This window comes from Phyllobates terribilis, unplaced genomic scaffold (genome assembly GCF_046119375.1).
Source record: "Phyllobates terribilis strain yellow unplaced genomic scaffold, ASM4611937v1 Scaffold_3__8_contigs__length_932513732, whole genome shotgun sequence".
Classification (NCBI taxonomy): domain Eukaryota; kingdom Metazoa; phylum Chordata; class Amphibia; order Anura; family Dendrobatidae; genus Phyllobates; species Phyllobates terribilis.
In genome coordinates, this window is record NW_027362763.1 from 752,017,579 (window position 1) to 752,044,554 (window position 26,976).

The 26,976-nt window shown below is 42.7% G+C and overlaps 1 protein-coding gene across 4 annotated transcripts in view; it reads left to right on the plus strand.

Moving 5' to 3' along the window:
* The window catches only part of LOC141257542 (uncharacterized), a 174,449-nt gene that overhangs the window by 128,823 nt on the left and 18,650 nt on the right, over nt 1–26,976 (plus strand). For all 4 annotated transcript variants that reach the window (XM_073672177.1, XM_073672178.1, XM_073672179.1 and 1 more), the window contains 3 exons: nt 921–1,120; nt 2,449–2,571; nt 5,391–5,531. In XM_073672177.1, the coding sequence (XP_073528278.1) occupies nt 921–1,120; nt 2,449–2,571; nt 5,391–5,531 (464 nt within the window). The remainder of the gene's footprint in view (nt 1–920; nt 1,121–2,448; nt 2,572–5,390; nt 5,532–26,976) is intronic.

Genomic DNA, 26,976 nt, shown 5'->3' on the forward strand with positions numbered 1-26,976 from the left:
AAATTATAACCTTGTTTCATTTTTAATTGTAATAGTGCAGTAATAATAAAAATGGTAATAACACATTTGTGAGGCCAAATCCCAGTAAGTTATTAAGTTAGTGTAGGGAGTACAATTGGGGGAGAAAGGTTGAACTGGATGGACCTAGGTCTTTATTCAACCTACGTTACTATGTTAGAAGACTTGCTATAGTGGTGTAGCTGATATGAGTAGCAGGGCTGTGGAGTCGGTAAGCCAAACCTCCGACACTGACTCCAACTCCGACTCCACGACTCGGACTCCCTCATACATGGCTCATGTTTAAGTGATAAATTTACTGCAGCACAGATTCATCTCAGCTAAAAGTCCAGACCCTTAGATCAGGAATAGGACAGACGTTTATAGGACATTTCATAACTTTCCCAAATTCGTATGAAAAAATATTCCCCACAAACTTCATTGACCCACTGTACCCAATTTATTATATATTTTAGAAGTTGGAGTCGGTTCATTTTATACCGACTCCTATTCCGACTCCACCAAAATGGACAACTACTCCAACTCCACAACCCTGATGAGTAGGTCAGTAGACTCACTGTGGTGATGTAGCAGAACCCAGCGATGTTGCAGAGTTCAGTAGACTCACTATGGCAATCTAGGTTTCTCATGGGATTTGGTATAATAGAGAAGGCAAGAGGTAAAAAAGAGTACCCCGCAGTATAGCAGAGCTGGGTTTGTCACGGGTTCCTTCTAAAACAAAGAAATCTGGTGCTCAGTATGTTTGCAGTGTGTAAATAATAGTCATTTACTAGAAGTGAATCTACGAGAAAAGAAGACGTTCAATGCGGATGTGTATGGGAACCTTATGTGTTAGGTGACTTTGTGCGACTGTTGTGTTTTCTCCTCTCCACATCTTATCCCATCACTCTTCTTCATTGCAGGCCGGCGTCTTCTCTCGGGGTGAGGAGGGTCCGGTGACACGGGCGTTCCTGAAGTATAAAGATGCTCTTTCTCTGGATCCTAAGAACTGGAAATACAATTTTCATGTGGGCCGACACTTGTTGCTACGGAAAGAAAACAAAGAGGCCCTGATGTTCTTACAAAACTCCCTGGCACTGCGACCAGCTTCTGCCATTGCCAGGTGACGTGATGTTTTCCTTCAGATCGTCTTCTGTGTGACGTGATTGTGTCATCTGTTTATGAGGCGCCCTGATACTCTCCACATTTCTAGTAATATGAGCGGATGACGAGCCGTGTGAGGACAGGAGCGTCTTACTGGGATCACACCGCCGCACGGACAAGACCCTCTAAGGGGCAGAATACACTCAATATCATTCCAAAGTGACAAGTATTGGATATCCTTGTGCATACAAGCACCATGTTTCTTCTCCATCATTGAGAAAGACCCAGAATTCTGGAGCTGAAACGTTGCCCACCTGTATATACAAGACACAGGCCTAAATAAATAACACGTTCTGCAATATGGAAGCTGCCGCCTGCGCTATCATTCAATCCAGTGTTCGGGAGTGAACCGTCCCGCTGAGACGACTGTACAATCCAAATTACACCGAGCGGGTGTTATTACTGACTTCTTTTTTAAGTATTTAGAATTAAAGGGGTTGTACATAAGTGACAGAATATACAGGAGGCTCTTGAAATATAGAGAGATGGCAAATCTCCCAAGACCCTTTGAAAGTTCCCAAAATGTGATGGACACCAGTTATTTCTGCATTCAGGGAGGCAAGAAATAGGGTGTGAAAAGGCAGGGTATACTGTAGGCGGAAAAGGACTTGGTATAGTAATAATAACCTAAAAGAAAGCAAAAACTGACTGTTGAAACCAAGCACAGCCACTCAGTGCACCCTTGGAGTGGTCAGTTCACCCTATCACCTACTAGCTTTCCATTTATCTCTGCCCTCCTCTGGCTCCTCCTCCGCTCGGCCACACCATGGGTGCACCACAGTTATTTGTCCTGACAGACTCCCTTTAAAGAGAACTTGACATGAGATTCATGCTGCCCAAATCACGAGCAGTATGACAGACATCGACTGTGTTTTTTAGTCATGTAAGTTTTACTCTGAAACATTGCAGTGTATCAGAAACCACTTTGAAAAGCCGGCCGGGCACTGTGTATCCTGGATGACTATTCTGAGGCCGGTCCCAGCCCCGCTCCCCTAAAATTACAAGTCTCTCCAGGAGAACCCTATGAGTTATGGGGAGTGGGCTGGGTCGCCAGGGACCTACCTTGGACTAGTTACTAGTTGCTTGGTCCCCAGTCGGCTTTTTAAAGTATGTTTTTTTTTGGACTTGCTGCAGCATTTCAGAGTAAAACACACACAGCTGTAATAACGCAGTTGTTGTTAAACATCCTAATCTTTCAATGTGTTTTTAATACAACTTGCACAATCCAATATGGAAAATAATTGTAATCTGTTTGTATAACATCATGTGCTTGTGTCTTTGGTCTAGATGTTATGTTGGATTAGCTCTACTAGAGCAAGAAAATGGTCCTGGAGCAAGAGTGCAGGAAGCGAGCCTTTACCTCCAGCAAGGCCTAGAGGCTTTCAGCAACAAGCATGCTGCACCCCAGAGGTCAGTACTAATGTACACGTATAATGCACCAATCATTCTAAATTCTTTCTTCCCTCCCTTCATCCCTCCCTTCATCCCCGCTTCCCTCCCTTCATCCCTTCCTTCATCCCTGCTTCCCTCCCTTCATCCCTGCTTCCCTCCCTTCATCCCTTCCTTCATCCCTGCTTCCCTCCCTTCATCCCTGCTTCCCTCCCTTCATCCCTTCCTTCCTCCCTTCATCCCTTCCTCCCTCCCTTTATCCCTTCCTCCCTCCCTTCCTCCCTCCCTTCATCCCTTCCTCCCTCCCTTCATCCCTTCCTCTCGCCCCTTCATCCCTTTTTTCCCCCCTTCATCCCTTCCTCCCTCCCTTCATCCCTTCCTCTCGCCCCTTCATCCCTTCCTTCCCCCCTTCATCCCTTCCTTCCCTCCCCGTCCCAAATGTGGGACTCATATCTATCAGACATTTATGGCAAATCCTGTATAAAATCCCTGATTGTCTGAGATTGGAATACCCTTTTATATGTGTTGTCTACTTAAAGGGGAATCTGTTACCCGTTTTTTTCCAACATATCTGAGAGCAGCATAATATAGTAATGTCGAGACCCTGATTCCAGCGATGTGTCACTTAGGACTCGCTCCCACTTGCGATGCAATCAGACGAGTTCAATCCGATGAAACATCTGATTGCACTCATCTCAATTTAACCCTATAGTGCAGCTCACATCTGCGAGTATTTTCTCATGCCTATTCAGATTATACGCAAATCAGATCTCACGCACACTGATAACTCTATGGATGCGTGTGAAAAATCGCACTGCACTCAGATATAACCCGAGTGCAGTGCGATTCCCGCCGACACTGGCAGCAGAGGAGATGGAGAAATTAATTTCTCCGTCTCCTCCGGAGCTCCTCCTCCTCTTGCGAGAGGGTCGGAGCACTGACACTCGGCTCTCGCTCGTAGCAGAGCAGGAGCCGAGTGTCATTAGCATATCGCATCGGATGTGATACACTAGTGGGACCCCGGCCTTACTGTACTGCTTAGTGTAGTTTTGATAAAATCAGTTTTATCAGCAGGAAATTATTATTAGAGGACTAGTAACCATGCTGCCAGGTAGTCCTCCATATATATGAGCCCTTTATAAACCCACCGCCACCACTGATTGGCAGCTTTATGTGTATATCCACTGTGCATAGGCAGAAAGATGCTAATCAGTGGTGTGGCCGGGGTTATACAGAGCTCAGCATTCAGAGAACTGGTAGATCTGCAGCAGAAAAACACTGATTTTATCAATGTAACAGCAATCAGCTCAGTAAGTGACACATCACTGGAATCAGGGTCTCTTCCCCTACATTATGCTGTTGTCAGATGGGGTAGCAAAAACCTGCTGACAGTTTCCCTTCAAAAGAAGAATCTGTAACCGTGTTCCTCACATAAATATATACAATTTACTAATTTACTTTTGTTTTCAAAGGTGCCCTGACCTTCTGGTACTACTGCCGTCCCAGGCCCTGGCAGCCAGCAGGGGAGATTGCCTGATGAAGGGATGTCTTTGGAGCTTTGTGTGGCTGGGACTGCTGAACTCCTGTCTATGGCCATGCGTTTTCCATGCCATAGAAGAGACTGGCTTAGCTATTGAGATGAGCAATCGGCCAGCCCCCTCCGCACATAGCTCCGAGGACATGCCCATGCCGGCACAGGAAGCTCTCTGCTGTGTTTAGCACAGACTGGCAGTGAAGCTGCTAGGGCCCAGGAATGCTGACGATATCTGACGCTTGGGGCAAGTTTGGGAATAAAGTATATTGGTACGTTGTGCATATTTATATGAGGAAATCAAGTACAGATGTTTTTTTCCACCGTCCAACCTCTTTAATGTCATAATGAAAACAAATCTATGTGAATCTGTCCACATTCCTTCCACTTCTATATTATGTTATTAGTCGTATTGATGGCGCACACGCACGACTGTTTATTACAATAACTTCTTCCATATGGCCATACACCCGAAATCAGAGGTAGCAGGTATATGTTTCACATACAGAAACGGTGGGAAAAAAAACAACAGATAATCAAAGCCTGCTCCCAAATCCATAATGATTTTTCTGCATCCTGTGCATTGCTGTGTAGTAAACTCCATTGACATTCATTGTATTGCACTTTGGTTGTAGACATAATCTGCAGCCAATCTGCTGTGTGTGCACACGATCAAAAGGCAGGAAATGTTCAACGATATGAAAAAGATCTAAAATGAAGCTGCATCATGTAGATAGATTTTTGCCTATAGCATATACTTAATTTATATCTATATGTAATTTTAATCGTAGGCCCTTACTACAAGGGCTAAATACACTGTAGTGTATTTTCTTTGTGCTACCTGTAGATGGCAGCATTGCAGGCTGCCTCTTTGTAGGCAAGTCAAGCATTTGCTGGTTGTCTGAGTAGGGGCTTATTCACACGTTACAGATTTTTTTCGTTTGCAAAATGGGTCCGAGTAGTGTATTTCTGATAGATATCTACCGCAGTGTCCTCTCTGGAGCCAGAGTCATGGGAGGCAAAGTGATTACATACATTTTATGGCAGACTATCCACAAGAAATGTCCCAGATAAGTCCACCTTGCCAGAACAAAAAGTTTTGTCCTCTTAGTTCAAGGACACAGAGAAAGTGGTGGCCGGGGTGCGAACATACGGCATTACCACAAATTACCGTAGTCCTCAAAGAACATCCAAAGGGTTTTTCTGTAGGAAAACAGGATCTGTACCATTATAGTATTGTCCTATATGCCACCATTCTTACTACGAGACACTAACTAAACATATTCCTTGACCTCTAAATGTATTTTAGTTCTGTTCTTCTGGCTGAGAATCTCTTGTGTCCTCTCAACGCTCAATTACTAAGTGGCTTTATAAAATTTGGGAACGTACTGAAGAACCTTCCTGTAAAACTTTCTTCCTCCTTCATGACTCCACAGCAAGTTCTCCACTTGTAAGTACCGAAATAGGATTATTATCAATGTACGTTTAAAGGATATCTACTTTCAGGTGACTTTTCAGAGTAAGAAAGAAACCTATAATCCAAAAAGCAATTCCAACATAAATGAGAGCACACACCGTTCAAGTCTAAAATATCTAATAAGTGTTACTCTATAATGATCAGAAATCAAACTAATGTACAGTGGGTACAGAAAGTATTCAGACCCCTTTACATTTTTCACTTTTTGTTTCATTGCAGCCATTTGGCAAATTCTAAAAAGTTCTTTTTTTTTTCTCATTAAAGTACACTCTGCACCCCATCTTGACTGAAAAAAACAGAAATGTAGAAATTTTTGCAAATTTATTAACAAAAAAAACTGAAATATCATGTGGTCATAAGTATTCAGACCCTTTGCTCAGTATTGAGTAGAAGCACCCTTTTGAGCTAGTACACCCATGAGTCTTCTTGGGAATGATGCAACAAGTTTTTCACACCTGGATTTGGGGATCCTCTGCCATTCTTCCCTGCAGATCATGGGCAGGTAATGAGAAGTACCTGGTTTTCTCTACCCATACCGCTTAGAATTATCACCAAAAAGTTCTATCTTCGTCTTATCAGACCAGACAATCTTATTTATCATAGTTTGGGAGTCCTTCATGTGTTTTTGAGCAAACTTTCATATGTCTTGCACTGAAGAGAGGCTTCCGTAGAGCCCTGCCATAAAGGCCCGACTAGTGGAGGGCTGCAGTGATAGTTGACTTTGTGGAACTTTCTCCCATCTCCCTACTGCATCTCTGGAGCTCAGCCACAGTGATCTTGGGGTTCTTCTTTACCTCTCTCACCAAGGCTCTTCTCCTACAATTGCTCAATTTGGCTGGACAGCCAGGTCTAGGAAGACTTCTGGTGGTCCTAAACGTCTTCCATTTAAGGATTATGGAGGCCACTGTGCTCTTAGGAGCCTTGAGTAATGCAGAAATTCTTTTGTAACCTTGGCTAGATCTGTGCCTTGCCACAATTCTGTCTCTGAGCTCCTTGGGCAGTTCCTTTGAGCTCATGATTCTCATTTGGTCTGACATGCACTGTGAACTGTGAGGTCTTAGATAGACAGGTGGGTGCCTTCCCAAATCAAGTCCTATCAGTTTAATTAAACACAGCTGGACTCCAATGAAGGAGTAGAACCATCTCAAGGAGGATCACAAGGAAATGGACAGCATATGACTTAAATATGAGTGTCTGAGCAAAGGATCTGAAAACTTATGATATTTCAGTTTTTCTTTTTTAATAAATTTGCAAAAATTTCTAGATTTCTGGGTTTTTTTTCAGTCAAGATGGGGTGCATAGTATACATTAATGAGAGAAAACATGAACTTTTTAGAATTTACCAAATGGCTGCAATGAAACAAAGAGTGAAACATTTAAAGGAGTCTGAATACTTTCCATACCCACTGTATATAAACAATACATATTTTTTGAGGTACACAGCTATACAATAAAAATTAAAATTAAAAATTTAATAATTAAAATCAAAAAGCAATGAAAGCAAAGGGAGGCCTATGAGAGACACAAAATAATCAAGATAAGAAAACAGTACAAGGAGTAGACACTAGGTGGCAAAATACTACCAAGGGATGATGATAACAGGTATGTACAGTACATTCCAAAAGTTTGGACACACCTCATTTAAAGATTTTTCTGTGTTTTCATGACTTTGAAAATTGTACATTCACACTGAAGGGATCAAAACTATGAATTAACACATGTGGAATTATATACTTAACAAAAAAGTGTGAAAAAACTGAAAATATGTCTTATATTCGAGGTTCTTCAAAGTAGCCACCTTTTGCTTTGATTACTGCTTTGCACACTCTTGGCATTCTCTTGATGAGCTTCAAGAAGTCACCGGAAATGGTCTTCCAACAATCTTGAAGGAGTTCTCAGAGATGCTTAGCACTTGTTGGCCCTTTTGCCTTCACTCTGTGGTCCAGCTCACCCCAAACCATCTCGATTGGGTTCAGGTCTGGTGACTGTGGAGGCCAGGTCATCTGGCGTAGCACCCATCACTCTCCTTCTTGGTCAAATAGCCCTTACACAGCCTGGAAGTGTGTTTGGGGTCATTGTCCTGTTGAAAAATAAATGATGGTCCAACTAAACGCAAACCGGATGGAATAGCATGCCGCTGCAAGATGCTGTGGTAGCCATGCTGGTTCAGTATGCCTTCAATTTTGAATAAATCCCCAACAGTGTCACCAGCAAAGCACCCCCACACCATCACACCTCCTCCTTCATGCTTCCATGAAGGCCTGCTGCACAAAGTCTCCTCTTAACAGTTGTTGTAGAGATGTGTCTGCTGCTAGAACTCTGTGTGGCATTGACCTGGTCTCTAATCTGAGTTGCTGTTAACCTGCGATTTCTGAGGCTGGTGACTCGGATAAACTTATCCTCAGAAGCAGAGGTGACTCTTGGTCTTCCTTTCCTGGGGTGGTCCTCATGTGAGCCAGTTTCTTTGTAGCGCTTGATGGTTTGTGCAACTGCACTTGGGGACACATTCAAAGTTTTCCCAATTTTTCGGACTGACTGACCTTCATTTCTTAAAGTAATGATGGCCACTCGTTTTTCTTTACTTAGCTGCTTTTTTCTTGCCATAATACAAATTCTAACAGTCTATTCAGTAGGACTATCAGCTGTGTATCCACCTGACTTCTGCACAACACAACTGATGGTCCCAACCCCATTTATAAGGCAAGAAATCCCACTTATTAAACCTGACAGGGCACACCTGTGAAGTGAAAACCATTTCTGGTGACTACCTCTTGAAGCTCATCAAGAGAATGCCAAGAGTGTGCAAAGCAGTCATCAAAGCAAAAGGTGGCTACTTTGAAGAACCTAGAATTTAAGACATATTTTCAGTTGTTTCACACTTTTTTGTTAAGTATATAATTCCACATGTGTTAATTCATAGTTTTGATGCCTTCAGTGTGAATGTACAATTTTCATAGTCATGAAAATACAGAAAAATCTTTAAATGAGAAGGTGTGTCCAAACTCTTGGTCTGTACTATATATGCACATATGTATATCCACAAAGATTACTGCAATGTAATTTTGAAAGTTAGAGCTATATAAACTTGGTGCAATGTAATGCACAAAATTAAATCAATAGTATAAAGATAAAGATGCATTATAGTCAGGCATACCCAAAAATAGAATGTGGCACAACCTCGGCTTCCGCCTCAGACATCGACCCGAGTTTCGACTCTATTTAATCTGGGGACTTTTCAGGAGAAGATGTCGTGTCTGTCCATGAAAAGTACTATGGTATTTGGCCATTATGTAACCTTGTATCCTGTTTTTTAGCAGTTATTTCCCTCTGCACTAAAAGGCTCAGCAGTTTTCCTGCTTTTGTTTCCCTCCAGCTTCTCCCATTTCCCTCTCCATAGAGTTTTATAGGCCGCAGGTATAATTTGATCCTCCACTGCAGGCGGACTGTAGACAGATTTGAGCAGTTCTTGAAAGCGAATTGTCAGTGTAGGAGAAAAAATTGACTGATAAGTGGGGAAGAGATATTTTTTTTTAATAAGAAATATTTCACAATTTCTTTGCTTGTAATGTTAATTTATGAAAAATAAAACAAATAAAAGTGCATTTTCTATTTTATAGAAGAGAGTAAAAAAATACAAAACAGGAAATCATAGTTGTAGACAATTGCTTCCATTTCTTTTTGTATATCTTCACAGATTTTTCTACATGTGGAAAGTGAACTTATGTAGTAAGAAAGGTGTTGATAAAGTTTCCACAGAATATTAGATGTTTGATCCGTAGAGGTTTAACCATTGTATCACTATGAGAAAAACTAAGCCAAGGCCCAGGGTCCGTGACACTGTTCATTCTTCTCTATGGTAGCACACTTGGCTGTCCTTCATCTCTATATGGTAGTAGAATGGAGAAACAGAGACATGGGACCCTCCAGTCTATCTACATTAAAGGGTTTTTTTAAAAAAAACCTCTTTATGTGGTGTACCTTTGGCAAATGTTTGCAACACTTCCCTAATATAGAGTGATTTAGGTGAAAAGTGTGCTCTCAAAAATATATCGTTTCCCTTATTTGTTATCAAGGGATATAACAATTGTGGTACAGTAACAGTGGTAGTGTAACAGTGACTGAACCTGGAGCCTGTCACGGTTTCATAACTGACTGTGGCCTAGGGACGCTGTGAGTGACTGCTCAGTCATCCTATGGAATCTGGAGTGTGCTAGACTGTCAGCATTTTGATTGACAGCCCTGCTGTCCTATCTGGTTTAGTCTGTGGGCGTTTCCCACAGGTGTCTCCCAACCTTAATCAGATGCAAGGTATTTAACTGGCCAGCTGCTAGGAGTCTGTGTCAGTTGTAGCTTTGCTTAGCTGGATGTGTTTGCTTAGCTCTGTGTCCCTTTCCTCTGACCCTGTTGCCGAACCTAGGATTTGTCATGACTATTCTTGTGATTCGCCCTTCTGGTTTTGATGTACCCTTCTAGCATCTGACCACGGATTTGACCTCTGACTAGCGTTTGTTGCAGGGCCGGCTCCAGGTTTTTCTGGGCCCCGGGCGAAAGAGTCTCAGTGGGCCCCTATAACACATACCACGATTCATGATGTACAGATACCGCAGAGAAATATATATATATATAGTACAATGCAAAGATTTCACTTCTTACATTACATGAGCGATATCTATTGTAAATTCCACAATACCTCAGAAACCGGCGAATCGCTCCACACAGAATACTGGCCCCCATATAAGGCCCCATGTGGAATACTGGCCCCCATATAAGGCCCCATGTGGAATACTGGCCCCCATATAAGGCCCCATCTGGAATACTGGCCCCCATATAAGGCCCCATCCGGAATACTGGCCCCCATATAAGGCCCCATACGGAATACTGGCCCCCATATAAGGCCCCATACGGAATACTGGCCCCCATATAAGGCCCCATACGGAATACTGGCCCCCATATAAGGCCCCATACGGAATACTGGCCCCCATATAAGGCTCCATACGGAATACTGGCCCCCATATAAGGCTCCATATGGAATACTGGCACCCATATAAGGTTCCATACGGAATACTGGCCCCCATATAAGGCTCCATACAGAATATTGGCCCCCATATAAGGCTCCATACGGAATACTGGCCCCCATATAAGGCTCCATACGGAATACCGGCCCCCATATAAGGCTCCATACGGAATACTGGCCCCCATATAAGGCTCCATACGGAATACTGGCCCCCATATAAGGCTCCATACGGAATACTGGCCTCCATATAAGGCTCCATACGGAATACTGGCCCCATATAAGGCTCCATACGGAATACTGGCCCCCATATAACGCTCCATATAGGATACTGGTTCCCTTATAAAGCTCCATACAGGATACTGGCCCCATATAACGCTCCATACAGGGTACTGGTCCCCTTATAACGCTCCATACAGGATACTGGCCCCCATATAATGCTCCATGCAGGCTGTTACCCCCCACATAATGCCCCATACAGGCTGCCCCCCCCTTATAATACTCCATGCAGGCTGTTACCCCCCACATAATGCCTCATACAGGCTGCCCCCCCCCGTATAATGCTTCATGCAGGCTGTTCCCCCCACATAAAGCACTTTCCAGGCTGCCCCCCCCCCTATAATGCCCCATGCTGGCTGTTCCCCCCCTTATAATGCCCCATGCAGGCTGTCACCCCTCCTCTTTATAATGCCCCATGCAGGATGTACCCCGCCTCTTTATAAGGCCCCATGCAGGATGTCACCCCCCCTCTTTATAATGCCCCATGCAGGATGTCACCCCCCTCTCTTTATAATGCCCCATGCAGGATGTCACCCCCCTCTCTTTATAATGCCCCATGCAGGATGTCACCCCCTCTCTTTCTAATGCCCCATGCAGGATGTCACCCCCCTCTCTTTATAATGCCCCATGCAGGATGTCACCACCCTCTCTTTATAATGCCCCATGCAGGGTGTCACTCCCCCCTCTCTTTATAATGCCCCATGCAGGATGTCACCCCCCCTTTCTTTATAATGCCCCATGCAGGATGTCACCCCCCCTCTCTTTATAATGCCCCATGCAGGATGTCACCCCCTCTCTTTATAAGGCCCCATGCAGGATGTCACCCCCCCTTTATAATGCCCCATGCAGGATGTCACCCCCCCATATTATGCCCCATGCAGGATGTCACCCCCCCATATTATGCCCCATGCCTCCATACATTAAAAAAAAAATCAAATACTCACCTTACTCCTCTTCACCTGCTGCAGCTGCTCGGGTCCGGACTCCAGCGTCGCCGGTATCTTCCCGCTCTGCGCTCCCTGTCACGGCTCAGGGGAGCACGCGGTGGAAAGACGTCACCGCACCCTCTGACCTGAGACGTCACAGGGAGCGCAGAGCAGGAAGACAGCGGATCTGCGGAGGCACGGGGAGAAGTAAGTATCCGGCTGCCGGGGCCCTGAGCAAGCGGGGGAGAAGGGTGGGCGCTGACACCGCTCTCCTCCGCCCATAGCCCGGCGGGGTGCACGTCCGTCAGTGGGCCCCTGTGCCTGCTCAGGGCCCCAGGTGCTGACGCCGGCCCTGGTTTGTTGTATTCCCTGGTTTGATGTACCCTCCTGGCATTTGAACCCAGACAGTTTCCTGACCACGCCTTTGACTTACCCCTCTGTACTACGAGCCCTCTTGGTATCTGACCTTGGACCTTCTATCTACCCTGTTTCACAGCTTGCCCGTGAGTAGTGGCTCAGCGTCACATTACAACTGACCGTATACATTTTTTTTTGTCTTTCCTCGCCAGTATGGAGCCTGTTTACATGCTTTGTGACTAGGTGGCAAATTTGAGTCTGATGATGTTGCATCTGGCTTATTAGTGCCGGAGTGTGGGATCATCACCGTACCAGTTGCAGGGACATATAACTAGTCTTATGAAAACTTCCTCTATTTCTTCACTGCTAGAGGAAACAGCAATGTCTGTCACCTATGACGATCAGTTGGTCTCCCCCGAACCTGTAGTGGCCCTCCCTGATACATTTTCCGGGAAGAGAGACCAGTTTAGGGTGTTCAAGAAAAGTTGTAGGCTATTCTTTACCCTACGACCTCGGTCTTCAGGCGATGAATCCTAGTGGGTGGGAATAATTATGTCCCTGCTGGAGGGGGCCCCCAGACTTGGGCATTTTCCCTTGTCTCCACAAGCCCCAGAACGGTCTTCAGTTGACACCTTTTTTGATGCCTTAGTGGTTATCTATGACGAACCCAACAAAATCCAGGTCGCTGTGTCTAGTATCATGAACCTGACACAGGGGAGCCACACTGCTGAGGACTACTGCACTGAATTCTGACAGTGATCAACTGAGGTTCTGTGGAATGATGCAGCCCTCTGGTGCCAATTTCATACAGTTTTGTCTGAATCCCTGAAGGACGCTCTGGTTCTGTATGATCCCCCTGGTTCTTTGGCGGAAGCCATAACCCAGGCTGTACAGATGGACTGCAGAATTCGTGAGAGGCATGATTGGCCGTGGGATGCCTTGTATCCTTCCCCAGAGCAGACCCGTTAACTCTTGGTAGGACCAATGGAGGTTGGAGCTGCCAGTTTTTTAGTTGTGGAGATAAAACAGAGACATGATCTTGGACTCTGTTTCTACTGTGGTCTCGCAGGACATTTTCTAAAGGGCTGTTCGGCGCACCCTTAAACAAGCAAGTCGTTGGGAAAACATCTAAGTCTGGGTGATAGTTGAGAAGTTCACCCAGACTTCCAGGTACCCTTTTTCTCCTCAGATAAAGTACTGCTCAAAATGGTTTTGTCTTTCAAGAACCAGGCATTGCCAGCATCGGCTTTCATTGACTGGGGGTCTGCACTAGCTTTATTGATTCTGAACTGGTTCAGAAATTAGGATTAGGGACAGATAGTCTGACAAAACCCATTCAACTTTTTGTCATTGACAAAACTCCACTACTTCAGAACTGTGTCAAATTTGTAACAGTGGAATTTACGCTTCAAATAGGAGTACTTCACCCAGAATCCATCTCCTGTTTTGTCTGGGATAAGTTACCTGCTGGGGTGGTACTGGGGCTTCCATGGTTACTCATTCACAATCCGGTTATTGATTGGTATCAGATGGAAATTGTTAAGTGGGACCCCAAATGTCATAAGAAATCTCTAAGCTCCGTGCAAGTATGCTCTGCAAGTCTGGAGGGTCTACCGGGGTACCTGAAAGACTTTGGAGATATGTTCTCAGAAAAAGAGGCAGAGATATTACCTTCCCATCGTCCTTATGACTGTGTTATTGATCTTGTCCCTGGTTCTAAATTACCTAATGCCTGCCTGTATAATTTTTCTGAGTCTGAACGTACCGCCATGAAAAGTTATTTGAACGAAAGTTTACGGAAGGGTCATATCAATCCTTCCTCCTCCCCTGTGCCTGCTGGATTGTTCTTTGTAAAAAAGAAAGATGGGGGTCTGTTTCCTTGCCTCGATTTCTGAGGACTGAACAAGATCATGGTTAAGAATACATATCCACTTCCACTCATCCCTGACCTTTATAATCAACTACTGGGGCTAAATGGTTTTATAAACTGGATCTTAGAGGGGCTTACAATTTAATATGCATCCGGAAGCGCGATGAGTGGAAAACGGTGTTTTTAATGTCAGAGGGTCTATTCAAAAATCTTGTCATGCCTTTTGGGTTAACCAATGCACCAGCAGTGTTTCAAAACTTTATGAATGATGTCTTTTCTGATTACATTGGGAGATTTATTGTTATTTACCTTGATGATATTTTAATTTTCTTGCTTGATTTGAATTCTCATCATGAACATGCCCAGGTTGTATTACGAAGATTGAGGGAAAATTCTTTGTTTGCGAAAATTGAGAAATGTATTTTTTCTGTTCAGTAGGGTACGTCAAAACCATAAGAGGGAATCCACAGGAATAGTCACGACAAAGCCTAGGTTTGGCAACAGGGTCAGAGGAAAGAGACAAAGAGCTAAGCAAACACATCCAGCTAAGCAAAGCTACAACTGACACAGACTACTAGCAGCTGGCCAGCTAAATACCTTGCATCTGATTAAGGATGGGAGACACTGGGGGGAAACGCCCACAGACTAAACCAGACAGGACAACAGGGCTGTCAGTCAAAATGCTGACAGCCCAGCACACTCCAGATTCCATAGGGCGGCTGAGCTGTCACCCACAGTGTCCCTAGGCCACAGTCAGTTATGAAACCCTGACAGAGCCGAAGGTGTTGCCTCATGGTCATCCGCAGAATCAGTAGCACTCCCTAACCTTGCCACACTTACGTGCACAGCATACGAAGAAAGCTGCTGCTCAAAGGACTAATGCTCACACATCCATCTCAGCAGAAGTAAGGTTTCAGCGGCATCCCTGGAAACAGCAACTATTTGATGTTCCAAGCCAGGGGTGATGACTGTGGGCAGCCAATGTGGGTCTAAGTACTCTACCACTGGCTTACAGTTTGCTATGATGGGCAACGGTGTAGGGATTAGTCGGAGCCTGGTACAAAGTTTGGTCTGGGGCCCATAGTAATCTAATTATGCCACTATTTTTTGGCCTCATCTTACAGTGAATTCTGTCCCCACTCACAACTGCCCAGATGCTCTTAGCCAGTGACATTACAGTCAACACTATGTGATCAAATGTATGAGATGTCACAAGGTGGACACTTCATGCCATAGCCATGGTTTACACCATATGTGGCATTTGGACAAGTAGCTAGTGAAGGCAAAATGTCAACATGGAATACAGTTGAAACCAGAAGTTTGCATACACTATATAAAAAGACACATATGCATGTTTTTCTTAATATCTGACATGAAATCAGAATAAACCTTTCCCGTTTTAGGTCTATTAGAATTACCATAATTTTTAATATTTGCCAAATGCCAGAATAATGAGAGAGAGAGAATGTTTTAAGGCATTTTTATTATTTACTGCAAAGTCAAAAGTTTACATACACTAAGATTACTATGCCTTTAAACAATTCTGGACTGCCCATATGATGATGTCATGTGTTTGGAAGCTTCTGTTTTTTTGGCAACATCTGAGTTAATTAGAGACACACATGTGGATGTATTTTAATGCACACCTGAAAACACACTGCTTCTTTGTGTGCCTCGTTCATCTGTACAAACAATTATATGCAAGTACAAACAAGATGGGAATATCCAGCCATCATACCGCTCAGGAAGGAGACGGGTTCTGTGTCCCAGAGATGAACGTGCTTTGGTCCGACATGTGCATATCAACCCAAGGACAAAAGCAAAAGACCTTGTGAAGATTATGGTGGAAGCTGGTAAGGTTGTGTTAATAACCACAGTGAAACAAGTACTGTATCAACATGGGCTGAAAGGCCACTCTGCCAGGAGGAAGCCATTACTCCAAAAGAAACATAGAAAAGCCAGATTAATGTTTGCAGATTCACACAGGAACAAAGACCTTAATTTTTGGAGACATGTCCTGTGGTCTGATGAACCTAAAATTGAACTTTTTGGGCATAATGACCATCATTACGTTTGGAGGAAAAAGGGAGAAGCTTGGAAGCCTAAGAACACCATCCCAACTGTGAAACACTGGGGTGACAACATCATGTTGTGGGGTTGTTTTTCTGCAGGAGGGACTGGTGCACTTCACAAAATAGATGGCATCATGCGAAAAGAAGATTATGTGGCAATACTGAAGCAACATCTCAAGACATCAGCCAGGAAGTTAAAGCTTGGGCCGAAATAGGTCATCGAAATGGACAATGATCCGAAGCATACTGCCAAAATGGTAACAAAGTGGCTTAAGGATAACAAAGTCAATGTTTTGGAGTGGCCATCACTAAGCCCTGATCTTAATCCTATTGAAAATTTATGGGCAAAGCTGAAAAGGCAGGTGCGAACAAGGCGACCTAGAAACCTGGTTCAGTTACACCAATTTTGTCAGGAGGAATGGGCCCAAATTCCAACCAACTATTGTGAAAAGCTTGTGGAAGGATACCCCAAATGTTTGACCCAAGTCATTCAGTTTAAGGGCAATGGTACCAAATACTAATGAAATGTATGTAAACTTTCGACTTTGCAGTAAGTAATAAAAATGCCTTAAAACATTCTCTCTCTCAAACAAATTAAAAAAAAAACATTCTCTCTCTCATTATACTTGCATTTGGCAATTATTAAAAATTATGGTAATTATAATTGACCTAAAATTGGAAAGGTTTATTCTGATTTCATGTCAGATATTGAGAAAAACGTGCATATGTGTCTTTATAAGTGTGTCCTTTGGAAGTGCATTGAGCAGTAGGTTGGATTGCTGCTAAAAGGGAAAAAAAACTCTTTAAATCTTCTTCCTTAGCGAGTGTGAACGAGCTGAGTGTGACCGGAGCGTAAGTACAAACTGAAGTGTGTGACTTGTTTTTCAGTGGCTTGGATTCAGGGAGTTTAGACGGGAGGAATTTGGACTTAATTGCTGTCTGTATTTTATTAATTCTTTACATTTCTTTTTACCTAACATTTCTGTCTAGTGCAATCCCCATTAGGAAATCTTGCCACATGTATGCAATCCTTGAACAGCCGGTCGTGGGTGCATACTGCTGTGCGAGATGTGTGCACGTTGTCCATTTGGAAGCACAGGCACTGGGTCTAAATGAGCAGCTGGCAACACTGAGATCCATTGACAATATGGAAAGGAGTCTGCTGCACTGGGGTTGATGTGGGGGAGAGTGGTAGTAGAGCGCTGCAGGACAGTGAGGCAGCTAGCTGGTTGACAGTTAGAAGGGGGTAGAGGGAAGAGTGCCAGGGAGGCTAGTCCTGATCTGGCACACCCCAATAAGTTTGCAAAGTTGGTAGATGAGGGGGGTGTCGGTACAGGGGTAGCACTGCTGCAGCAAGGTATGTCCTCTGAAAGCCGGAAGAGTGTCAGCTCCAGCAAGGGGGGGAATAGGAGAGCAGGGCAGGCCAGGCAGGTGCTGGTAGTGGGGGACTCAATTATTTGGGGAACAGATAAGGCAATCTGTCACAAAGACAGGGATCGTCGAACAGTGTGCTGCCTACCTGGCGCTCAAGTCTGGCACATCGCTGATTGGGAAGAGTGCCAGGGAGGCTAGTCCTGATCTGGCACACTCCAATAAGTTTGCAAAGTTGGTAGATGAGGGGGGTGTCGGTACAGGGGTAGCACTGCTGCAGCAAGACATGTCTTCTGAAAGCCGGAAGAGTGTCCGCTCCAGTAAGGGGGGAAATAGGAGAGCAGGGCAGGCCAGGCAGGTGCTGGTAGTGGGGGACGAAATTATTAGGGGAACAGATAAGGCAATCTATCACAAAGACAGGGATCGTCGAACAGTGTGCTGCCTACCTGGCAATCGAGTCTGGCACATCGCTGATTGGGTTGACAGATTACTGGGAGGGGCTGGTGAGAACCCAGCGGGCATGGTGCACATTGGCACAAATGACAATGTTAGAGGTAGGTGGAAGGTCCTTAAAGATGATTTCAGGGAATTAGGCTGCAAGCTTATGGCAAGGACCTCCAAGGTGGTATTCTCTTAAATACTACCTGTACCAAGTGCCACGCCAGAGAGGCAACGGGAGATTATTGAGATAAATAAGTTGCTCAGGAACTGGTGTAGGAAGGAGGGGTTTGGGTTCCTGGAGAACTGGGCCAACTTCTCAGTTGGCTACAGATTCTATGCTAGGGACGGGCTGCACCTCAATGGGGAGGGTGCAGCTGTGCTGGAGGAGAAAATGGCTAGAAGGTTGGAGGAGTGTTTAAACTATGGATTGGGGGGAGGGTATTCATTTTATAGGTGGGGAAGATAGTGCAGATAGTGACCTTGGCACAAATAAAGAAATTTGGGGTGGGGTTAGAACAGTTAACATAGTAAGAAGGAATAGAGGTACAGAGAGATACATAAAATGCATGTACACTAATGCCAGAAGCCTCACCAACAAAATGGAGGAATTAGAATTAATTTTATTTGAAAATAATTATGACATGGTGGGGATATCTGAGACATGGCTGGACGAGAGCCATGACTGGGCAGTTAATTTACAGGGCTATAGTCTGTTCAGAAATGATCGTACAAACAAGCGAGGGGGGGGGTGTTTATATGTAAAATCATCCTTAAAACCCATCTTGCTTGAGAATATATGTTAATCTAATGAAAATGTAGAGTCCCTGTGGGTGGAGATAAGGGGAAGGGGAAAAAATAATAAATTACTGATAGGGGTTTGTTATAAGTCTCCAAAAATAATGGAAGCAGCGGTGAATATCCTCATAAAGCAAATGGATGAAGCAGCGACTCAAGGAGAAGTCATTATTATGGGGGACTTCTACTACTCTGAAATACATTGGGGAACAGAAACCTGTAGTTCAAGCAAAGGTAATAGGTTTTTGACAACTATGAGAGACAATTACCTTTCACAACTGGTTCAGGACCCAACAACAAGGGGGGCACTGCAAGACCAAATATTAACCAACAGGCCAGACCGCATATCAAATATACGAGTTGGGGGTCACTTGGGTAATAGTGATCACAAAATAATAAGTTTTCATGTATCCTTTAATAAGATGTGTAGTAGAGGGGTTACAAGGACACTAAACTTCAGGAAGGCAAATTTCAAACTGTTGAGAACTGATCTTAGTGCAATAAACTGGGACGATATCCTGAGACATAAAACTACACAAAGCCAATGGGAGACATTTATTAGCACCCTGAATAGGACCTGTGCACAATATATACCCTATGGGAATAAACATGCTAGAAATAGGAGGAAACCACTTTGGCTAAATAGAGCTGTAAGGGGTGCAATAACTGACAAAAAGAAAGCATTTAGAGAACTAAAGCAAGTAGGTAGTGATGAGGCATTAAATAAATACAGAAAATTAAATAAATTCTGTAAAAAACAAATCAAGGCAGAAAAGATTGAGACAGAGAGACTGATTGCCAGAGAAAGTAAAAATAATCCCAAAATATTCTTTAACTACATAAATTGTAAAAAAACTAAAACATGATAGTGTAGCCCCCCTTAAAAATAGTCTTGGTGAAATGGTGGATGAGGATGAGGAAAAAGCCAATATGCTAAATGATTTTTTTTCAACCATATTTACACGAGAAAATCGCATGACAGAAAATATGATTAGTGATAACAAAAATTCTCCATTAAATGTTACTTGCTTAACCCAGCAGAAAGTATGGCGGCGTCTAAAAATCACTAAAGTTGACAAATCCCTAGGCCCGGATTGGATACACCCGCGAATACTGCAGGAATTAAGTAACGTCATAGATAGACCATTATTTTTAATCCTTAAAGATTCCATAATAACAGGGCCTGTACCACAGGACTGGCGTATAGCAAATGTGGTGCCAATATTCAAAAAGGGAACATAAACTGAACTTGGAAATTATAGGCCAGTAAGCTTAACCTCTACTGTGGGTAAAATCCTGGAGGGTTTCCTAAGAGATGCTATACTAGAGCAGGGTTCCCCAACTCCAGTCCTTAAGGCCCACCAACAGGTCATGTTTTCAGGATTTCCTTAGTATTACACAGGTGATAATTCCATCACCTGCACAGGCAATAATTCCATCACCTGTGCAATACTAAGGAAATCCTGAAAACATGACCTGTTGGTGGGCCTTGAGGACTGGAGTTGGGGAACCCTGTACTAGAGTATCTGAAGAAGAATAACCTCATGACCCAATATCAACATGGGTTTACGAGGGACCGTTCCTGTCAAACTAATCTGATCAGCTTTTATGAGGAGGTAAGTTCCGGACTGGACCAAGGAAATGCAGTGGATGCTGTGTATATGGACTTTTCAGAAGCTTTTGATACGGTTCCACACCAAAGGTTGATACATAAAATGAGAACAATGAGGATAGGGGAAAATATATGTAAGTGGGTTAAGAATTGGCTCAGTGATAGGAAACAAAGGGTGGTTATTAATGGAAAACACTCAGACTGGGTCACAGTTAACAGTGGGGTACCACAGGGGTCAGTATTGGGCCCCCTTCTTTTTAACATATTTATTAATGACCTTGTAGGGGGCATACAGAGTAATATTTGCAGATGACACTAAACTCTACAGGGTAATCAATACAGAGGAGGACAATTTTATATGTAAACTAGAAGCTTGGGCTGATAAATGGCAAATGAGCTTTAATGGGGATAAATGTAAGGTAATGCACTTGGTTAGAGGAAATAAAATGTATAATTATATATTAATTGTAAAACACTGGGCAAAACTGTAACTGAAAAAGACCTGGGTGTATTGGTGGACGACAAGCTCACGTTTAGTGGCCAGTGTCAATAATGGGATGCATTAAAAGAGGCATAGATGCTCATGAGGAGAACATAATTTTACCTCTATACAAGTCACTAGTGCGACCACACTTAGAATACTGTGTACAGTTCTGGTCTCCGGTGTATAAGAAAGACATAGCTGAACTAGAGCGGGTGCAGAGAAGAGCGACCAAGGTTATTAGAGGACTGGGGGGGTCTGCAATACCAAGACAGGTTATTACACTTGGGGTTATTTAGTTTGGAATATTGAAGGCTTAGGGGTGATCTTATTACTATGTACAAGTGGGGACAGTACAAAGACCTTTCTACTGATCTTTTTACTCTGAGGCCTGAGACGGGGACAAGGGGGCATCTTCTACGCCTGGAGGAAAGAAGGTTTAATCATAATTACAGACGCGGATTCTCTACTGTAAGAGCAGTGAAACTATGGAACTCTCTACCGCAAGATGTTGTAATGAGTGATTCACTATTAAAATTTAAGAAGGGCCTGGATGCCTTTCTTGAAAAGTATAATATTACAGGTTATATATACTAGATTCCTTGAAAAGGTGTGGATCCAGGGAACTAGTCTGATTGTCGTATGGAGTCGGGAATGAATTTTTTTCCCCAATGTGGAGCTTAGTGTTTGCCACATGGTTTTTTTTTGCCTTCCTCTGGATCAACATGTTAGGCTATGGGTTGAACTAGATGGACTTAGTCTTCCTTCAACCTTAAAAACTATGTTACTATGTTATATACAGTATAGTGTATGTAAACTTCTGGTTTCAACTGTATAGATATCAAATAAAATTAAAATAAATGAAAACTCGCAATCACTGGAAACCCCTTTACCACTAGTACAACATTTGACCATTCTCAGCATTGCCTGAGTGTTTTTCCAGTTTTATAAAACACACGTATATATTCTAAAAAAAAATTCTTACAGCAAATCTGCTCAATTCATCCAAATTATATATATTTTTTAAATTAATATTATAATACCGTATTATATTTTTTTGTACTAAGGGAAGTTGGCATTTCTAGTACCAATAGTACCCATGGGCTCTCATGTGGGTGTTTCTCAGTATATCATGACTTTACCCATTGTGTACTATTACCACATATACATAATAGTGATGAAGAACAGTTTCACACATTTCAGATCAGTCCAGGCTGTCACGGGATGCTCAAGTTAGTTTGCACTATATGGCTGGTTTTAGCTACCGTTGCTAAAGAAGTATAATATGACTGTTGCTATATGTTACTATAATGGGGCCTTTCTATCAGTACTGTGCCGAGGCCTGCACCTGTCACTCATATGGAAGCTGTCGCTAATATAGGGGCACCCTGCTGTCACTGTTACATATCTGAGCTTTTTCACCTAAAAGAAACCGACGGTCACCATTATAGTCAATGGGGTCCTCCGTGTGCCGTTTGTATCCATCATGTCACAGATCCATCCTCTGCATGATTTAGGTTTCTCTGTTTCAAGAACAGAATTAAAAAAACAGTTTTTCCTAATGCAGATGTGAGGCATATAGGTGCCCATACACTGTAAAAGTTGTTTTAATTTTACCTATTTTAAAATGGTTGTCCAATCATCTATATTTTTTCAAAAACTGCTTAGATTGCTCTACAATTATTAACCACAGCATTTTCATATCAATCACATGTTGATGCTTTCCCGGTCTTCCTCCGATCTACTCTTGCAATTCATTGCCAATCTCATGTCAACACTTCTCTGGTCCCCCTCTGATCTACTATATTATTTCCTCCCTTTTTCATGTTGATGCTTCCCTGGTCTACCTCCGGACTACTCTAGCAATTCTCCGCCTTTCCCGTTTTGATGGTTCCCCATTCCTCCTTTGCTCTCTTCCAGCAATTTCTCACCTATCCTGTGTCAATGCTTCCCAGGTCCCCCGACGGTCTACTCTAGCAAGTCCCTTCCAGTCTTGTATTGATACTTATCTTATTCTTGCCTCCCCCCTCTACTCTATCAAATCCCTTTCGGTCTTGTGTTGATACTTATCTTATTCTTGCCTCCCCTCTCTACTCTATCAAATCCCTTTCGGTCTTGTGTTGATACTTATCTTGTCCCTGCCTCCCCCCTCTACTCTAGCAAGTTCCTTCCGGTCTTGTATCGATACTTATCTTGTCCCTGCCTCCTCCCTCTAGTCTATCAAGTCCCTTCCGGTCTTGTGTTCATACTTATCTGGTCCCTGCTTCCCACCTCTACTCTAGAAAGTCTCCGTTATTCTCGTATCGAATTGTCCCCAGACCCCCTCCAGACAAACCCAGTAGTTTGCCGCTATTCACATTTTGATGCTTCCTCAATCCCACTCCAGTCTACTCTAGCAATTTCCCACCTATGCCATGTTACTTCTTCTCAGATCCTCCTCTGTTCTACTCTACCAAGGATGTGTCAATTCAGCATGTTTTTTCAGTAGTGTTAACATGTTAATTCTGGAGCTGGGTGAATAGAGACTGTCCGAGGACCCTAGAAGTGTCAGCATGGTTGTGAAGGGGGGTTGGTAAGGTGGATCAGGTCTTTTTTCATTCTTTAGGTTAGTTTTGTTCTTTCTTGGACATTCTGAACCCAGTGGCACAGTTCTATTATTTCCAAGTCTGAGATAAATAACCCAGTATTTTTGCTATGTCATATACACCAAAATCAGGAACATTTCCAGCATTGGAATTTTCGCTTGCTATTTTGATAGGCAAAGTAACATATAGAAGTCATCTCAGATTTCGTGTATTTGTTACGCTGAACTTATGCCAAATATTACAGAGTTACAAAACAAAAATACAATGCCTATATGTAACATTCCTGTACACTCCCTGACAGAAGTTATGTCGCTTATCCATGTTATGTAGATAAAAGCTTATAACCTGACGTTAAATTCATCCATTGGTTTTATAATTTACTCTTTTGAAGACAAAACTTTTGTATTGCCTAAATCTGACCATTCTCTGTTCATTAAATGATCAATATTTCAGAATTAATGCCAATTTATATTCTTAACCTAAACCAAATTTGGGAGGGTTTCAGCTTTCAAAAGAGTAATTTATAAAACCAATGGATGAATTTAACGTCAGGTTATAAGCTTTTATCTACATAACATGGATAAGCGACATAACTTCTGTCAGGGAGTGTAGATTTATAGGCTGGGCTCACACTGGCATTCGGATTTCCATTTTTCTGTTCCTATAGCGCATTGGTTCTATGACTGATACATATGTATTCAGATGGACCCCATTCACTGGAATGAGGTCCATTAGGTGTCCAATCAGGAGTCTGTCATTTTAACGGGAAAACAAGCCCTGTTTTTCTCCCTGCAAAAATTACAGAAGAGACTGCAATTCAAGTGTGGACCTAGCTTTACTCCACTCTCTCTTCTTCCTGCGCTTTTTGCTAACCGTAGAAAGGCGGCAGATACAGTTATATGAAAAAGTTTGGACACCCCTATTAATCTTAAGCTTAATATTTTGTAAAAATTGGTGTTTTTGCAACAGCTATTTCAGTTTGATATATGTAATAACTGTTGGACACAGTAATGTTTCTGCCTTGAAATGAGGTTTATTGTACTAACAGAAAATGTGCAATCTGCATTCAAACAAAATTTGACAGGTGCATAAGTATGGGCACCTCACCAGAAAAGTGACATTAATATTTAGTAGATCCTCCTTTGCAAAAATAACAGCCTCTAGTCGCTTCCTGTAGCTTTTAATGAATTCCTGGATCCTGGATGAAGGTATTTTTGACCATTCCTCTTTACAAAACAATTCCAGTTCAGTTAAGTTTGATGGTCGCCGAGCATGGACAGCCCTCTTCAAATGATCCCACAGATGTTCAATGATATTCAGGTCTGTGGACTGGGATGGCCATTCCAGAACATTGTAATTGTTCCTCTGCATGAATGATTTGGAGCGGTGTTGTGGATCATTGTCTTGCTGAAAGATCCATCCCCTGCGTAACTTCAACTTTATCACTGATTCTTGAACATTATTGTCAAGAATCTGCTGATACTGAGTGGAATCCATGCGTCCCTCAACTTTAACAAGATTCCCGGTGTCGGCATTGGCCACACAGCCCCAAAGCATGATGGAACCTCCACCAAATTTTACTGTGGGTAGCAAGTGTTTTTCTTGGAATGCTGTGTTTTTTTGCCGCCATGCATAACACCTTTTTGTATGACCAAACAACTCAATCTTGGTTTCATCAGTCCACAGGACCTTCTTCCAAAAAGAAATTGGCTTCTCCAAATGTGCTTTTGCATACCTCAGCCAACTCTGTTTGTGGCGTGCTTGCAGAAACGGCTTCTTTCGCATCACTCTCCCATACAGCTTCTCCTTGTGCAAAGTGCGTTGTATAGTTGACCGATGCACAGTGACACCATCTGCTGCAAGTTGATGCTGCAGCTCTCTGGAGGTGGTCTGAGGATTGTCCTTGACTGATCTCACCATTCTTCTTCTCTGCCTTTCTGATGTTTTTCTTGGCCTGCCTCTTCTGGCCTTAACAAGAACTGTCCCTGTGTTCTTCCATTTCCTTACTATGTTCCTCACAGTGGAAACTGACAGGTTAAATCTCTGAGACAGCTTTTTGTATCCTTCCCCTGAACAACTATGTTGAATAATCTTTGTTTTCAGATCATTTGACAGTTGTTTTGAGGAGCCCATGATGCCACTCTTCAGAGGAGATTCAAACAGGAGAATAACTTGCAAGTGGCCACTTTAAGTAGCTTTTCTCATGATTGCAGACACCTGGCTATGAAGTTCAAAGCTCAATGAGATTACAAAACCAAAAAAGTGCTTTAGTAAGTCAGTAAAAATTAGGTAGGAGTATTTAAAACAAGAAAATGATAAGGGTGCCCATACTTATGCGCCTGTCAAATTTTGTTTGAATGCAGATTGCACATTTTCTGTTAGTACAATAAACCTCATTTCAAGGCAGAAACATTACTGTGTCCAACAGTTATTACATATATCAAACTGAAATAGCTGTTGCAAAAACACCAATTTTTATAAAACATTAAGCTTAAGATTAATAGGGGTGCCCAAACTTTTTCATATAACTGTAAGGTTTTCACATGACTGCTGACAGTTTGTAGTATGTAGCCATGGAGACAAATAGATCTGCCTTGCAGCTGCATACTTAAAATGGTAGGATATTTTAAATCAAGGCTATTTGTAAAGTTGCTTCATTTTTTTATTTTAGCCACAAATAAATATACAAAAAAGGGAATAAATACATTTTAATACTTAAGCACATTACCACTTAAAGACAATTGAAACGTAGACAACTGCATTCTGGCCTGACAAAAATATTGAAAAAAATTTACTTTGGACAATTCTTATTAGTTAAAAGTGTCCCCCTGAAAATAAGTTGATCTCAGGTTGTCCTGCTGCTGGAACCCCCAGTAATCAGCTGTATTTTGTATAATTACCAGGCATCATATGCCCAAAAACTCCGCCACAGGCGAATTGGTGCATTACACAAAACCCAGTGAAATCAATAGACTATCTGGACAATGCACAAATGTGTTAGGTGAGAGACGGTTTTTTGTATGTAAATGATAAGTGATAATCGTTATATCGGTGGGAGTACTGCTGCTGGGACCTCCACCGATCACCAGAACAGGGATTTGGGTCCCCTATTTTTCCTTGGTTCTTTCCTGGCTGAAAAAAAGTCGAAAGGAGGAGTTAAATGGAGTAGCAGTCGTTCATACTGCTTCATTCATTGTCTATAATACTGATGAAGATGGCCGAGCATAACACTTAGCTATCATCATTACTTACATAGACAATGAATAGAGCGTCATGGTGCATGCACTGCCATTCATTCCCTCCTGGCCACAGAGAGATCAGGACACATTATTTCCCCATTCTGGGGATGGGTGGGGAAACCTGGAGTGATAACCACTCTGATCTAATAATTATCACCTATTTAGTGAATAGATGATAATTTTTGGACACTATAATACCCAGAACCAGACAATCCCTTTGTGCAAAGTAAATCATATAAAAAAAAACTAGGAATTAAATATGCATTTAATTATTATAAATCCTTACTCACATGCATATACAATACTGACTGTCTTGCAGCACCAAAAATTGGTGTTGACTCTCTCAGACATGATTTCAGTATCTTACCTATATATGTCA